General features: G+C 51.8%; 6 protein-coding genes across 6 annotated transcripts; 4 read left to right on the top strand and 2 right to left on the bottom strand.

Annotated features, from left to right (window-relative positions):
- Positions 1-575: 575 nt before the first annotated feature.
- CC77DRAFT_1059334 (PEBP-like protein) lies at positions 576-1,374 on the top strand (the record flags this gene model as incomplete). The annotated part of the gene is made up of 2 exons (XM_018528223.1): positions 576-729; positions 782-1,374. 2 exons carry the CDS (start codon positions 576-578, stop codon positions 1,372-1,374), a joined length of 747 nt encoding a protein of 248 aa, XP_018387850.1.
- Positions 1,375-1,547: 173 nt separating this feature from the next.
- CC77DRAFT_984744 (MFS general substrate transporter) lies at positions 1,548-3,853 on the bottom strand. Its single transcript, XM_018536180.1, has 5 exons — positions 3,231-3,853; positions 2,957-3,181; positions 1,897-2,907; positions 1,809-1,850; positions 1,548-1,747 (listed from the first exon to the last, which is right to left on the bottom strand). The coding sequence occupies exons 1-5, from the start codon at positions 3,536-3,538 to the stop codon at positions 1,615-1,617; spliced, it is 1,719 nt and encodes a 572-aa protein (XP_018387849.1). The 5' UTR covers positions 3,539-3,853; the 3' UTR covers positions 1,548-1,614.
- Positions 3,854-4,072: 219 nt separating this feature from the next.
- Positions 4,073-5,355, top strand: CC77DRAFT_729740 (amidase signature enzyme). The gene has a single exon (XM_018532951.1). It carries the CDS (start codon positions 4,224-4,226, stop codon positions 5,142-5,144), a length of 921 nt encoding a protein of 306 aa, XP_018387848.1. The 5' UTR covers positions 4,073-4,223; the 3' UTR covers positions 5,145-5,355.
- Positions 5,356-6,420: 1,065 nt separating this feature from the next.
- CC77DRAFT_958575 (hypothetical protein) lies at positions 6,421-10,635 on the top strand (the record flags this gene model as incomplete). Its single annotated transcript, XM_018535549.1, has 1 exon — positions 6,421-10,635. A coding segment is annotated over one exon (4,215 nt), but the record flags the coding sequence as incomplete, so codon positions are not given.
- A 152-nt stretch (positions 10,636-10,787) lies between these two features.
- CC77DRAFT_1018450 (nucleoside diphosphate kinase-like protein) lies at positions 10,788-11,874 on the bottom strand. The gene is made up of 4 exons (XM_018524626.1): positions 11,790-11,874; positions 11,677-11,707; positions 11,372-11,519; positions 10,788-11,317 (listed from the first exon to the last, which is right to left on the bottom strand). Exons 1-4 carry the CDS (start codon positions 11,804-11,806, stop codon positions 11,055-11,057), a joined length of 459 nt encoding a protein of 152 aa, XP_018387846.1. The 5' UTR covers positions 11,807-11,874; the 3' UTR covers positions 10,788-11,054.
- Positions 11,875-12,046: 172 nt separating this feature from the next.
- Positions 12,047-15,403, top strand: CC77DRAFT_958571 (hypothetical protein). The gene is made up of 3 exons (XM_018535548.1): positions 12,047-12,203; positions 12,301-13,084; positions 13,132-15,403. The coding sequence occupies exons 1-3, from the start codon at positions 12,119-12,121 to the stop codon at positions 15,254-15,256; spliced, it is 2,994 nt and encodes a 997-aa protein (XP_018387845.1). The 5' UTR covers positions 12,047-12,118; the 3' UTR covers positions 15,257-15,403.
- The last annotated feature ends 427 nt before the right edge of the window (positions 15,404-15,830 follow it).

Genomic DNA, 15,830 nt, shown 5'->3' with positions numbered 1-15,830 from the left:
CTGTCCGTGACTCGACGCGCGATCTAAGGCTACAGATTGCTCTCACGACGTGCACCCTTGATCCTGATTCGCTATAATCCTGGACGGTACTCGCACAAGGCGCTATTCGGACGCGCTTTGGAGAGCCGACGACAATCGACGAAGAGAGGTCATGGCACACGATTGACATATACTGATCAGACTGAGGGCGTTCTTGCCGCTACTCTCGTTGCCTTCAGGCGTAATTCCCAATAATAAAAAATTTAGGTGGTAAACCAAAACTTACAATCCTGGTTTTGCTTTAGGCATTGTGGACATGGTTGTTGCCAAGCTGTGACAGCTGAGCTCTCACGCAGTACCCGTTTCATACACATGCGGAACACCCTACGTAAGCACGATATCTACAATCAGCGCTAAGCGGACTGCGACAGACTATGCTACGGCTTCAGGAACTATGCCTGGGAGACGCGTACTTCAATGAACATGGTATATGTAGGCTGATAGCCTCACTTCGGGCCGCCTCTATAATCCACTGTTATCCCCATTTTACATTCATACCTCTGCGAATCCTCGTTTGTAAACAATAATCACCCGTCATGTATTTCTCCACATCAGTACTCGTAGCCGGATTGGTCAGTCTTGCGCAGGCGCAGGTCCCATCTGGCTTTACGCCACAGGCCGCCACCAAACTCGAAGTCATCTTCAACTCGACTATGGTCAACACGGCAGGACAGCAATTAGCAAAAGCTTGTGAGTTTCGAGCTGAGTCGATTAGTCAAGACATCATTCCTGACCTGTTTAGCTGTCGCAACACAACCACAACTTGCATTATCCAGCGCTATGATCGACTCAAGCCAAACATACATGTTTGTGATGCTCGACCTTGATGTCCCACCAGCGAACGGGAGCACCGAGCGACGTGTGTTATTACACTGCATGAACACCGGATTCAAGGCAACAAAGCAACAACTTATGGGCGCTGCCACTCTGCTCGCGTCATCAGAAAAGGGCCCAGCAGCGTATATTCCTCCAGGTCCTCCAGCGACCGATACAGTCGCGCATCGATACGTACAGCTGCTTTTCCAGCAACCCGCCAGTCTCAACATTCAGGCGTCGGCATTCGCTGGAGCACAAGCTCGGATAGGTTTCGATATCGAATCGTTTATGTCGAAGAATGGCGTGAGCGCGCCAGTCGCAGGAAACTTCTTTCGTGTAGACGGAAGGATAGCTGCAACCGCCAGTGGAACTGCTGGTGCTGCGGGCGCGTCGGGCACTGGTGCCATGCCAACCGGTACACCACAGCCTTTCACTGGTGCAGCTGGCGAAGTCAGTGTACCATACGGGACGGCTGGTCTGCTTAGTGGCATAGCTCTTTTCGTGCTGCTAGTGCTATAGAAGGCCATCCTGTAAATTTAATGAATGTTACGACTTGATGAACCAGATTTCAATGACAAGATCACGTGTATTCATGAGGTGACGGTACCAAGCATACGGCTACACTTCAGCACCTTTGTTATCGCTGAAATACGCGAAACCTAGAGCCCAACGAGATTCAATGCCGGCGACTGCAGCGAAAGTGACTATGCTATTGGGCTTTGTATACGATACATGAAGCGCGTTTGCGAAGATCTGACTCTAACTCACCGCCTTATCGGCGTTCACAATATTGTAGTACTTGTTACCACTTCTGATGCGCAAACGCTTACCGTACTTGATCATGACAAGAAAGACAGCGGACGCAGCCATGCCAACGAAAGCTGCAGAGATGCTGAAGATAGGTTTATGACGTCAGTGTATGTCTTACATGCAGTTTATAGAGAGACACTTACAAGCAGTTCTGATACCCGAGGTTTGTCAGCCATGGAGTAATACTGTCTCTCGTTAGCTTCGAACCTTCAGATGCACTGGAGAACTTGCCCGTAACTTATGGCGAAGGACATGGTGTTGCGAATCAAGATGACCGTCACAATCGCATCGCCACTGATATCGTGATAACTATCGATCATGTAGTTCACACTGATTGTGACGCCGACAGAAGAGGTGAACGCTACACATCCCATGGCAAAGACGAGTCCGAACCAGTGTACGCCATGCGCAGCGCCAACACCCCAGAGTATCAAGAATGCCGGAACCATTACTAGGCACACTGCGAAAGGCCATAGACGGTGCTCCGCTTCCATGACACCATTGTTCCTACGCGCTAATTTGATCGTTAGCCAGTCGCTGAAGCGCCCAGAGAACAGCGCCCCGGCAATGACCCCGATGCAACAAGACACATAACTTAGACCGACCATGGAGGGCTTGAAGTTGTATCCTGGCCCACCAAGAATGATGGAAGCAGTAGCGTTCAAGACGTTAAACCAAATGAGGTATGAACCGTAGCTGAAACCTGAGTAGAAGATAACAGGCCAGCTAATGTATATCAGACTACGCTTCGCACGCTCGAAGACGTTCGCTCCTGGAGATGTCTGCCATAGAGATAGCTTTTGAGCAAAAGTCTTGGATGACACTCGCATGTCATCGCTCATAGTGGACGGCGACGTCGTTATGTCGGCTTTCTCCTGGTCCAAAACCTTGGATGGTTCCATCTCTGGAGAGTCTCTAGCGACAGGTATCCCCTCGATCTTGCGCGTATAGTTTGTCTCTTCCATGCAAAAAAACAAGAGGACTAACGTCACGGCGAGGAAGATTGCCGGCCAATAGAACACCCATTGCCAGCCTTGACCTTCTGCGATGAAGCCGGAGATGATAGGGGCAAAGTAGTTGCTTCCCGCTAGGGAGAAAGCGTAGAAGCCCATGTATTTTCCTCGCTGGTGGGTGAAGTATACGTCGGTTACTGAGATTTCGGGAAGAGCTTCTACTGGTGCGACAAAGAATCCCATAACGATGCATCTGGCTATCCATTCGCCATTGCTTTTGACATACGCACTATGGGGGTCAGCTTATGAATAAGTTCTTGCACAGACATGAGATATACCTCCAAATACTACATCCAATGGCTCCAACGACTGATATCAGGAACGTAAGACGTTTCCCATATCGCAGCGCAAAAGGTTGCCAAAAGAGCAGTCCCCAACCAAGAAAGAGGAACATGTATCCAGTCCCTTCGTTCAAAGTTGATACGGAGACGCCTGATGCTTCAGATAATGGTACTAACACCGAGTATACAGTAGACACCGCGATGCCTGTCATCCACGTATACCTTCGCATCGAATCAGCCGTATCCTCGATAAGTGGCAGTGAACACTTACAAATTGGTACATAATGAAGATGTGAGCTTGCGGCGTGGAGACCAGTTGAGCGGATCATCAGGGTCACTCGAGGGCGCTGGATCGAGGATGATGTCTCCGTTGCCAGCATGACGAGCGTGTATACTATGGTCTAAATCGACCAAATGTACAGTACCTGGCACAGAAGCCATTTCGGTCGAATCTGCCACAATTGCCATCGCGGTGGCTACGCACTGGGTTTCGGCGATGGATAAGAATGTGTCACGAATGATAAAGTCCCAAAAAACGGCTGTCTCAAAAGCGTAGTACAAGAGTGGGGTGGCATGCATATAGACCCAGGAGCGGTAGGCTTACCAGGTACCCTGCGTCACTCCAACTTGGAGCTCGTTCTATAAAGCCCACATCTTCCTTATCATCATCCTTCCCGTCTGCAGCTCATTCTGTTCAAGATGTTCGATAGTGAACCATGGAGATGGCCACTCAAGAGTCCCGCTCAGAGCTGCCTATCTCCGTGTCTACGTAGATACCCATCGGCTTCCGCAATACAGCAAGTCCACGCGAAGGGACCAGGAGCCGTGACACCAAATCCAACGCGGGGAAACGTTCGCTTGATAGGCAGTGGAGTCGGTGCGCTCATTGGGAGATAACCGGATAATTGGAGTCGTTGGAGCTGGATGCAGTAAAGGGTCGTCCGCTAGCTGCAGCGGGACCATGTGGGATGACGCGCTAAGGGCCGCTGGTCGGATTGGTTCCGCACTTCCAACACCAACCACCCCCTTATCAGCTTTATCGCACTACGATTGCTGCTGTCTATTGTCGTTCCGGAATCTTTCCGAGGACGGAGTCAACGGGATGCTACGTGGAGTTATAAGAAAGAACGTTTCTGTCTTAGGCTTGGCCCCAACAATGACGACAACGGCGCATGTGCAGATAAGACCGCCGTGATGGTTCCCAAAACTGACGACGTTGGATCACATCTGCGTTTGATATCCCTATCATTCTCCCAACATCATAATGGCAATTCATCCCTCCGAACTAGCTATAGTTCAGCCTAAGGCTGTTCCCCAAGGTACACCAGATTACGAAAAGAAACGAGCATCAATCCTCGAAGCCTTTGCGGCAAAAGTGCCTCCTGAACTACGCCTATCTCCAAAAATTACTGCCGATCCACCAAAGGATGTGTCTCAAATACCAATCACCTGCGGCATACTTACACCCGCCGAGATCAACATCACTGAAAAGTACGATGCAGTAGGCCTTGCTGAAGCCATCGCCGCACGCAAGTTGTCAGCAGTCGAAGTAGCCACCGCATTTTCAAAACGTGCTATTATCGCACACCAAATGACATGCTGCTTGACTCAATGGTTCATGGATGATGCGATCAAGAGGGCACAAGAGCTGGACAAATATCTAGAAAAGAACGGAAAGACGATCGGCCCTCTTCATGGAGTTCCTATCAGCATCAAGGAACATATGCCCATTGCTGGAACCTACTCATCACAAGGCTCCTTGGCGAGTACCGTCTTCGACGAGAAAGACTGTCTGTTGGTGTCAATGCTAAGAAGTATGGGCGCGGTATTCTACTGCAAGACCAACCAGCCTCAAACAATCATGCATCTGGAAACGACATCTCATTACGGTCGATCGCTGTGCCCTTTCAACATTGATCTCAGCGCAGGCGGCTCATCTGGTGGCGAGGCTGCACTTGTTGCAATGAAAGGCTCAGTTCTTGGTGTAGGCACGGACATTGGCGGCAGTATTAGAGGCCCTGCCGCTTTCTGCGGCATCTATGGTTACAAGTCGACATCTTACATGTTGCCGATGAAAAACTTCCTCGGACATGCATTTTCTGCAGAACTCAATATTTTGTGTAGGCAAGTACGCCTGTACGAATTGCACGTAAAACATACACTGACTTCATTTACCTACATATAGCACTGGTCCGTTTTGCCGGAGTTTGCGAGACATGGACCTTTTCATGACGACTGTTTTGGGTCAGAAACCGTACTTGATGGATCCCAAGGTAGTGCCACTTCCTTGGACGGGACTAACGACTAAGACGAGGAAACCATTGAGAATCGGTGTCATCGAGAACGACGGCTTCGTTGATCCTCAGCCACCAGTAAAGCGCGCTATAACATGGGCTCGTGAGCGTCTCTCCGACCCTCAACATTCGGATGTTGTCCAAGTGAAGCCATTCAAGCCCTATAAGGCACAAGAAGCATGGAAACAGATCCGACGTATGTACTGGCCAGGTGGCGGCAAACTAGCGAAAGAGGATATCATGTCAACAGGCGAGCCAGTCCTACCGCTGAGCGACTGGATATGGAAAGACGCCGAACCTCACGGCATGCTGCATGCGGAAGAGGTCAACGAGTTACGTGCCGCTCGCGACAAGTTCCGTTATGAGTTTGCCGACAGCTGGAATGAGCAAGAAGTCGACATTGTCATCGGCCCTGCGTTTGTTGGGCCTGCCTCTGCGCATGACACAGCGTTCTACTGGACATATACAAGCTTGTACAACTTTGTCGATTACCCCGGGGTTGTTGTACCCACACCAATCAAAGCTAAGAACAAGGAGAATTATGCCGCGGACTACAAACCATTAAGCGATGAGTGCAGGCATACCAAAGAGCTGTGGGAGAGATCAGATTTTGAGGGGGCGCCAATCAATCTCCAGGTCAACGCCAGAAGGTACCACGACAACGACTTGTTTGGGGCACTGGCGGTCTTGAAGGATATCTTAGATCTTCCTTAATATGCGGAGCGTGGTCCTGTTTTCTAATCATATCGCACTTCTGTAGAATATACGCGTATATACGCTTTGTACCCAGTTTTATTGCTGCTGCCGTGAGAAGCTGCCATGCTGTATAGTGCAAAGTTTTGAATCACGATCGACGCTAGTTCGTGGTAATGCAAGTCTCTGGAGTGCTTCGACAAGCGGGTCTGTTAGATATTGGTAGAGATGCAGAATGAGATGCAAGGGTTGGCGATGGTGAATGAGGAATGCGGTACAGGAACAGCCGAGGTGGCCGGAAACAGACATAATAGTGCAGGGATGTCGCGTTGGAAGAAGCATGACGGAATGAGCCGTTATTCCCACATCAATCATCAACACTCGTGAGCGCATTGCCCACCTCCCAACATAAACGAATCGCTCCGCTGCGCGATGTCGCCCCCATAACGCGTATCTGCGCTCTCACTGCGCACCATGGATCAAGCCCGTATTTCGGAGCTCAGTCCAGAGCTGCCCGCGATCGAATCGAAGCATTTCCGAGCGACAGCAACGTTAATATGGCCGTATTCGTCATCAGCGCGACAGTTTGCCTTGTTGCTTGCTGAGCCCGATGTCCGATTACGACGCAAGAACGGACAGGTCAGAGCGCGCTTCTCCGGAGCCAGCGCGAAGGCTGTTGCGACAACAGGTGTGGGGATTGGAGATGAGGTGGTGCTGAGCCTACGAGGCGCTGAGTTCGTCAAGGAAGGCGCCGTTAGCACCCCAGGCAGGAGCATCGAATGGGAGCTATCATACGTACACACAGTCACGATGCGCGTCTACCGCAACGGAGTCGAAACTGCAAGCCTCGAACTCGTCGATGTCGCGCCTTCGCCAGTCTCCGCATCGCCTGCTCGCCGGCCGTCTACAGCCAGTCCAGCGTCCGCGCTTCAATTCTCCTCTCCTGCCTTTCTCAAGCGGGCGCGACTATCTGACGGTCCGTCCTTCCAAGCGCCCTATGATCCTCTGGCGGATGAGACGGAAGAGGGCCATGACAAGAAGCGACGTAGGAAATCGTACCGGGATTGGAAGGCCTGGACATACAGCGCAAGGACACCGTCGCCAGAGAAGGAAGACGTGACTATGGAAGATGAGCTCGAGTCGGCCGAAGCGTCACCCAGTCGGACAGGGCGGCTTCCTCGCACTCCTGTCTCGCCTCAACAACCAGAGATGCTGTCGGTAGCAGCCGGACCCTTACAGGCACACCAAGATGAACCGACCGAACCTGATACCCCAACCGACACCGACAACTACGACCTCTACGCTGGGCCCAACGAGCATTCAGCGTCAGCTGCACAATATGCTTTTGGAGGCGACACTGAGATTGACACCGAAGTCAATACCGAAGAAGAAAGCGCTACGCATGGCGAGCTCAATGCACATGATACGAGCGCCACAGAAGCAGACACCGACGAGCTAAAACATGTACAACTGGAGCGCGTCGAAGAAAACGTAGTCGAGATCGGGGCGGTTGCAAGTGCACACAGTCATGTCAAGAATGAGCTGGCGATAGCGATGCCTCCCCCCACATCATCCACCTTTCCAGCTGTCACTGCAGGCTTGTTGACCCCTATCGGTCGAGAGCCTGCAAGCCCAAAGCTTGTACCACAAGACGCTTCCAACCTCCCCATGCCATCACCGTTCCCAGGAGACCAGGATGCAATTGCTACTTCCTATTTCAGCCATACTGCTACTGGCGAGCAGCCGCTGGGTGATGATGCTGTGGTTGAGGATGGGCAAGATTTACCGAGCGAAGCAAGCTACATCGGTGAGACGTCCTTCTTCAGCTCAATAGGCTCATCGAGAGCTTCAGTGTTCCATCCAAACCATGAGTCAGCCTTCACACCTGTACGGTTCACATTTGGTATGGACGGTGCTGGCTTCTCACGTCCGCTGGATCTATCGTCGCCTCCACCAGAAGCGCGACTGATCGAAGAGCAACCTTCGAAAACCGAGGCAGAAGACATGTCCAGGTTGCGCCAGAGTATACCCGAGAGCGAGCCAGATGAAGCTGTAGAGGATTCGGCTACCGCAGACTCCCGAATCGCTATAGATGGACCAGGCGAGCTGGAAGTGGTAAAACTTTCATCCAAGGACGAAGAAGATGGTGTGAGTGAGACAGAGATGGACTCGGTGACAGCTGAACAACCGATGCATTCGATTTCTGCTGAACAACCTGAAGAAGGCTCCAGCACAGCGGAGGACCTGCAATCTAGGAGTGGGGCCCTTGAGGAAATTGATCGTCAAGAATTAGCCACGGGCAAGCTAAATCCAACAGCCACATCAGCCATTGTTGATCTGGGCCCTCCCATGGACGACAACGAAGTCGAGCCCAGCCACGAACAGCAGCAGCTTCAGCCTAGCCAGCGCACCTCCACTACTCAGGACCAGTCCCCTACCATGGATGTTGATAGTCATAGTGAGTTTGTAAATCTGGATCTTTCGACCGAAGATGCACAGACCCTTGAAACGACAGTGGAGCAAACAGTCACTCACACTCAATCTCAGGAACCAGAACCTGATGTCGTATCACGTCATATGGAGGAAGATTTGTCTCCTGATGGTCATCCATCTGGATCAATCTTCGAGGCTACTGATGATTACTTGCAAGACGCTTTCCCAATGGAGCATTCATCATTCGTCCAGGAACATGAGCAGGTAGCTGGTCTTGGGCATAATCACCAGTCAGACATCAAAGTGGAGTCAATAGAAGAGGTCTCGATATCACAGTCAAATGAATTCAATACTCACTTGGGACATGAAAACAGCACACATGCAGCTACTGAGTCTGCGAGCCAACAGTATCCCACGGCGCCTGAGGACGACCAGAAACCAGGAAGCGTGGATATTTTACCAGAATCGCCTGCAAAGAGTACCAGGCCGGAAGTAAAGACTGCAGCCTCGCCAAAGAAAGGCGAAGCATCCGTCCCCATGTCCAATACAAAACCCGAGGGATCTTTGACCTCTATTGCACATTCAGCTGTTTCACCGCCTAGGAAACGCACTCGTTCTGCCTTGTCCCCATCGCAGGAGTCTACTCAGACGTCTCCCTACAGTCTTCGCTCACAATCGAGGCAGTTTTCCCCAGCAGAAAGCTTTTCGGCTGATGTTACTGCTACCCGAAAAGGGCTGCCCAAAATTGCTTCGCAAAGCAATGTGAACTCGGTGTTCGATTTTGGAACCTTACAAACCCAGGACCAATATCAGTCTGTCTCCAGCTTCCAGCCGTCGCAAGAGTTAGGCGCATCACAGGGCAGATACTCTGACGTGGCTTTCGTGAAAGATTCCGAAGAAGAAAGCGTTCGATCTGAGCACACTATATCTATTGTGCACCCCTCCGATGATATGGGACACATGCACCACAGCGACCCTGTCGATCGTGCTGTCGATCATGCTACCAATGTTCGGGCAGACGAAGAGGACACAAAGCCACCACCCGCAACCGCGCCCGAGCTAAGAAGATCAAGCCGAAAGACGAAAGGGAAGAAATCGGACTCACAAGTGATTGCAGGGCTACATAGTAATAGTCCTGCTCGACCTGGCTCTTCACATGCTACTCAGCCGTTGCATAGCAGTCCAGGCATGCAACGACGCGAAGCACGATCACAGGAAAACATAACTCCCAGTCCGCGCAATGTGCGGAGAACGAGGAGAAGAGTGTATGAGTCCGATGAGTTTGCAACACCAAACGCCAGCCAGAAAGCGGACGAGCAGATCTCATTCGGTGAAGGTGAAGACAACCAAGGCACCGTTGATGTCGATGACTTTGTGCGCAGTTCACCACCTGGATCTCCTACCATCGATCAACGAACGAAAAAGCATAGCAAAAAGCCTATTACTCCAAGTGCAGCACAACAGACAGCCATGGATTCGCAACCCAGTTTCAACGACCACCAAGAACAGGATATGTTGTTGACACCTCAGCTTACACAAACCACGTCTGCAGGTCTTCGTTCCTTCGAAGCTGATAATGTGGCCAACACAGAAGCTATTGCCGCGTCACTCAATCCCCAAACTACTGCCATATCTCCAACACTTATTGATGCATCCTCGGACGATGCCGACAACGACACGCTCGGAGAACCATCAGTTGGCCTGTCTACGCCACTAGCTTACTACACCCCTCTCAAGGATCTCCTGTACTTCCTGAACCGCTCCTCTCAATTTCACTCGGCTGCCAATCCTGATGTAATCGCGCTCGTCACGTCTCCTACCACGCCAAGCGAAAAAGCCAAAAAGGGACCGAAACATTGGTTCACTACCCTGCAAATCACTGATGCTAGCTCTTGGCCTCAAACAACCACAGTACAGATCTTCCGCGCTCATCAGATTGCACTTCCAGAAGCACAGGTTGGCGATGTAATTCTACTTCGCGCATTTGCTGTCAAGTCGTTGAACAGGCATCCCACACTCACCAGTGCAGATGAAAGCGCGTGGTGTGTGTGGCGCTGGGGCAGACCCATCTGGGGCGCAAAGAGGGGTGCGTTTGGCGAGTTAAGAGCGAGGGAGGAGACTAAAGGGCCGGCTGTCGAGAGAGGAGAAGGGGAATGGCGCGAGGTGGAGAAGTTGAGGAAATGGTATGCAGCAAAGGTACAGAGCGAGCTGGTGGAGAAAGAAGAGGGGAAGGTCAAGACGAGGAGTAAGGATAAGGGGAAGGCGGCGGCAGATGGAGATGCATGAGTGCTATCATCCGCTGCACGGCGTTGACAAAGGATATCTTCGGACAGGGACTGTCATGGGCATTTGCGCATGCATATTGTGTTATATCGAAGCATTGTATGAGCTGTCAGAGGAGTGGTCAGACGATAGCTGCATGTGTTGTCAGAGCGACATCACTCTTGCACCCGAGAACGAATATAGAGATCATTCATGTGTATCATTGGTTTCTACCATATTCCTTTTCATGTGATCGTATCTTCATAGCCCACACCTAAACCTTCAAGCCGGAGACAGCCTTCCGCCAGACGCATTCGTAACTACTAGACGGGTCGGTAGACCTGCTTTCCGTTACAAAGACGTCCAGCTACTAAGCACACTCCACACTCTCATGGTTCAATTGTATGAGACGTCTACTTCTCGTAAACCCAGTCGTGCTGAGCGGACTTCCAGCTCTGGACCTCGCCGTCCTTGAACCAGAGAGCAATCTCCTTCTTGCCGTTCTCAACGGAGTCGGAGCCGTGGCAGACGTTGCGGCCAACGTCGAGGGCGTAGTCGCCACGGATGGTGCCGGGGGCGGAGGCGAGGGGGTTGGTGGCACCGAGGATGGAGCGGCCGGTCTTGACGGCGTCACGGCCCTCCCAGACCATGGCGCAGACGGGGCCAGAGCCCATGTCTAGACAGTGTCAGTGATTTGTTTCGATATATCTCGTTTGCGAGGGCCACGTACAGGCAATTAGACCGGGGAAGAAGGGCTTGTCGCTCAAGTCGGCGTAGTGCTTCTCGAGGTGCTCCTTGGAGGGAGTGACCATCTTGATACCCGCAAGCTTGAAGCCACGGTTCTCGAAGCGGGTGATGATGGGACCGATGAGGCCACGCTGTCGAGCATCTGTTAGCATATGTGCTTTTTGCTTTTTGTTGAGAAGTCTGCTGCTTCAATTGTGACAGCTGAATGATTATGGAGATTCATGGCAACGATTGATGCAATTGACAACTTGGAGAGTGGGCATTGGGAGAAGTGAATGTTGTACATACCTGAACACCATCAGGCTTGACAGCGATGAAGCTGTTCATCTGTCAGTATACCGTTCACCGCCCTTCAGCTGCCCCTCGTCGTGGAATCGGAGGGTTCGGAGCATTGGACATACGTCTGCTCGGTAGTCATTTTGGCGATGAAGTGACTTTTGAGTTTTTCTTGGTAAAAGTGATTTGTCTATACGACTTGAAGAGAGGAATCGGGAAGAAGGGGCGGACGTGTAGCTGGAATTTTATGAAGGGGTGGGGTATGGGCTGCCCTCGTTGTTGTCTAGTGGGGTAGCTTGCATAAAGTTATGCCTGATTTGTGCAATGGAGCTGGACCCTGACCTTGGCGCTGCTTCAAAGTCCACATGGCATCTCGAGCGCTGAGGGTTGGCTGATTGATTGATGAATTGATGATATTCCGGGCTGGCTTCTGTCTACTAGAGAGCTGCCTGTCATGATTACTTTACGGGAACAGCCTCCCCGGTGGACGGCTGTCTTCTTCTTTTTGGCGTTATTGGCGTGTCTGTTCGTGCCAGCTGGTATGTAGCTAAGCTCACTGCTCCATATCCCCAATTCACGACTACGTCTCCTCTTCTTTACATGCGAAGCTGCAAGGACGCTACTAAAAGACAATAGTATCCGTCAAGCACGAGAACTTCAAAACATGCAGTCAATCGGGCTTCTGCAAGCGCAACCGCCAGTTCGCCGATGACGTCTCCGCTACGAGCTCCTGGACCTCACCCTATGTTCTCGACCCTGCCTCCATCACATTCAACGACGGACAATTGGATGCTGTCGTGCTCAAGACACTGAAGGAGGGCGAGGAGAAGGCTCGTCTGCCGCTTACCGTCACGTTTCTCGAATCTGGTGTCGCACGCGTTACTCTCGACGAGGAGAAGAGGGCAAAGGGCGACATCACACTCCGCCACGACAGCAAAGCGCGAAAGGAGAGATACAATGAGGCAGCACAATGGACTCTTGTTGGAGGTCTGAACCCGTCCAAGGGCGCTGCCTTCAACCCGGACACGGAAGACGGCTACACCAAGGTCGTCTACAGCAAGGGCAGCAAGCACCAGGCCGTCATCCGACATGCACCCTTCGGTATCGAGTTCCAACGCGACGGCGAGACACAAGTCAAGTTCAACGAGCGTGGCTACATGAACGTCGAGCACTGGCGACCCAAGGTTGAGAAGCCCCAAGAAGAAAAGAAGGAAGGTGAGGAGGAAACCAAGGAAGAAGAGAAGAAGATCGAAGAGCCTGTCCAAGACGAAAGCACATGGTGGGATGAGAGCTTCGGCGGAAACACGGACAGCAAGCCGAGAGGCCCTGAGGCAGTTGCGCTCGACATCACATTCCCCGGATACGCACACGTCTTTGGTATCCCAGAGCATGCTACAAGGCTGTCTCTCAAAACGACTAGGTGCGCAGCGTCCGTCCATATCTTGGTTCTTAGCTAACAAAATCCAGGGGCGGCGACAATGCTTACACTGAGCCATACCGACTGTACAACGCTGACGTCTTCGAGTACGAGATGGACAGCCCCATGACCCTCTACGGCGCCATTCCTTTCATGCAAGCCCACCGCAAAGGCTCCACCGTCGGTGTCTTTTGGCTCAACGGTGCAGAGACTTGGATCGACGTCACCAAGAAGAGGAACACCGCCAACCCACTCGCTCTTGGTGTTGAAGGTCATACCGATACTGAGACTCACTGGATGTCCGAGAGTGGTCTCCTGGACGTGTTCGTCTTTCTTGGACCTACTCCTCAGGATCTCACTCGCCAGTATGGTGAGCTGACTGGCTACACGGCCATGCCTCAGTCTTTCGCTATCGCCTACCACCAGTGTCGATGGAACTACGTTACCGATGAGGATGTCAAAGACGTTGACAGGAGGTTTGATAAGTTCAACATTCCTTACGATGTCATCTGGCTCGACATTGAGTACACACAGGAGAAGAAGTACTTCACCTGGGATCCTCTGACCTTTACCAATCCCGACACAATGCAGCAGCAGCTTGACAAGCGCGACAGGAAGCTTGTTGCTATCATTGATCCTCACATTAAGAACACTCACGATTACCCCATCATTGACGAGCTGAAGAAGAAGGACCTGGCTGTCAAGAACAAAGATGGTAACCAGTACGAGGGTTGGTGCTGGCCTGGTTCTTCCATGTGGATCGACTGCTTTAACCCAGCTGCCATCGACTGGTGGAAGGGCTTGTTCAACTACGACAAGTTCAAGGGTACCGCCCACAACACCTTCATCTGGAACGACATGAACGAGCCCTCGGTGTTCAACGGCCCTGAAACAACTATGCCCAAGGATAACCTTCACCATGGTAACTGGGAACATCGCGACGTTCACAACATCAACGGCATGACCTTCCACAACGCGACCTACCAAGCCATCACCGAGCGCAAGAAGGGAGAGGTTCGTCGCCCCTTCGTTCTTACTCGAGCCTTCTACTCTGGCAGTCAACGTACTGCTGCCATGTGGACTGGCGACAATCAGGCTGAGTGGACCCATCTCGAGGCTTCCATCCCTATGGTGCTCAACCAGGGTATCTCTGGCTTCCCCTTCGGCGGCGCAGACGTTGGAGGCTTCTTCGGTAACCCGAGCAAGGAACTTTTGACTCGCTGGTATCAAGCTGGCATTTACTACCCCTTCTTCCGCGGCCATGCTCACATCGACACTCGTCGCCGTGAGCCATATGTTGCCGGCTCTCCCTACACCGAGATTATTACTCAGGCTCTGCGTCTTCGATACCAGCTCCTCCCTGCCTGGTACACTGCTTTCCACGAGGCTCACACTACTGGCGCACCCATTATCCGGCCCAACTTCTGGGTACACCCTGACGATGAACGTGGTTTTGAAGTCGACGACCAGCTCTACATTGGTTCCACCGGTCTCCTTGCCAAGCCAGTTACCAAGGAGGGCGCCGACAGTGTCTCTATCTACATTGCGGACGACCAGCCCTACTATGACTACTTCGACTTCACCACTTACAGCGGTGCAGGACACCACACTGTTCCAGCTCCCCTCGAGAAGATTCCATTGCTTATGCAGGGAGGTCATGTCATCCCACGCCGTGACCGCCCTCGTCGATCCTCTGGTCTTATGAAATACGACCCCTTCACCCTCGTTGTCGCACTCGACAAGGACGGAAATGCTGCAGGAACCCTGTACGTGGACGACGGCGAGACCTTCGACTATGAAATGGGCGCCTTTATCCACCGCCGCTTCTCCTTCGATGGCACCCGTCAGATCCTTACTTCCTCCAACCTCGACTCCAACAAGCGTACTGTCAAGTGCGAAAAATACCTTAAAACCATGGAGAAGGTGCGCGTGGAGAAGATCATCATTGTTGGCGCGCCTAAGGCCTGGAAGAACAAGGCTGAGGTCGTTGTCATGCAGGAAGGCGAGAAGGAGACGCAGAGGAGGAAACCTGTACCGCTTGAGTTCCATGCTGCCGAGGGCAAGAAGTCCGCGTACGCGGTAGTAAGGGATCCGCGCGTGTTCATTACTAGGGGGTGGAAGATTGACTTTGCGGAGAAGGGTGCGGGGCATGAGCACCATGGTCATGAACATTGAGCTCTGAGATGTCAAGACGTGTGAGTAGCACTGCACTGCGACTGAACAAAGGCCATGGTGTATAGGATGAAAGAAAGTAGAGCGTATATAAAGTCAAGATCAAGACACCCCAATGCACTGCTGCGCACGGAGATGAATACGTGAACCCAGTTACTTTTTATGACCTACAATCTCTGTCTCCAAAACCCTTCATCTCAATGTGAGTCAGGTTCTTCTCAGGAGATTAGGCGAATAACTCAACTGATAGGATGTGCGAGTGAACATGTAGACTCAGACGTCGTGGGCTGTACACTTTTGTACTGAGACTGAAGCGTCTGCGACCGAGACCGCATCGTTTCTCCCCATTCTCATCATATCAACACCTTGAGCTGCTTTTGGCTGAGAGAGAGTGCATCGACTTTCCTAGTAGACACTACTGGTATGCGTTGCTAATATGGTCAGTAGGCTATTGTTCACTCTATGGAGAACCAAGAGATCTCAAAATGGAACGCATGACTGTCTAGTTGGTGGTTTTACTGTATCATGAGGTCCAATGTGAGTGCCGTGGTTCCGCGCAGCCAGGAAATCTGACGAT

The sequence above is a fragment of the Alternaria alternata genome, assembly GCF_001642055.1.
Source record: "Alternaria alternata strain SRC1lrK2f unplaced genomic scaffold CC77scaffold_6, whole genome shotgun sequence".
Lineage (NCBI taxonomy): Eukaryota > Fungi > Ascomycota > Dothideomycetes > Pleosporales > Pleosporaceae > Alternaria > Alternaria alternata.
The sequence above is the reverse complement of the archived record's forward strand: the minus strand, read 5'-3'. Positions and strand labels throughout refer to the sequence as shown.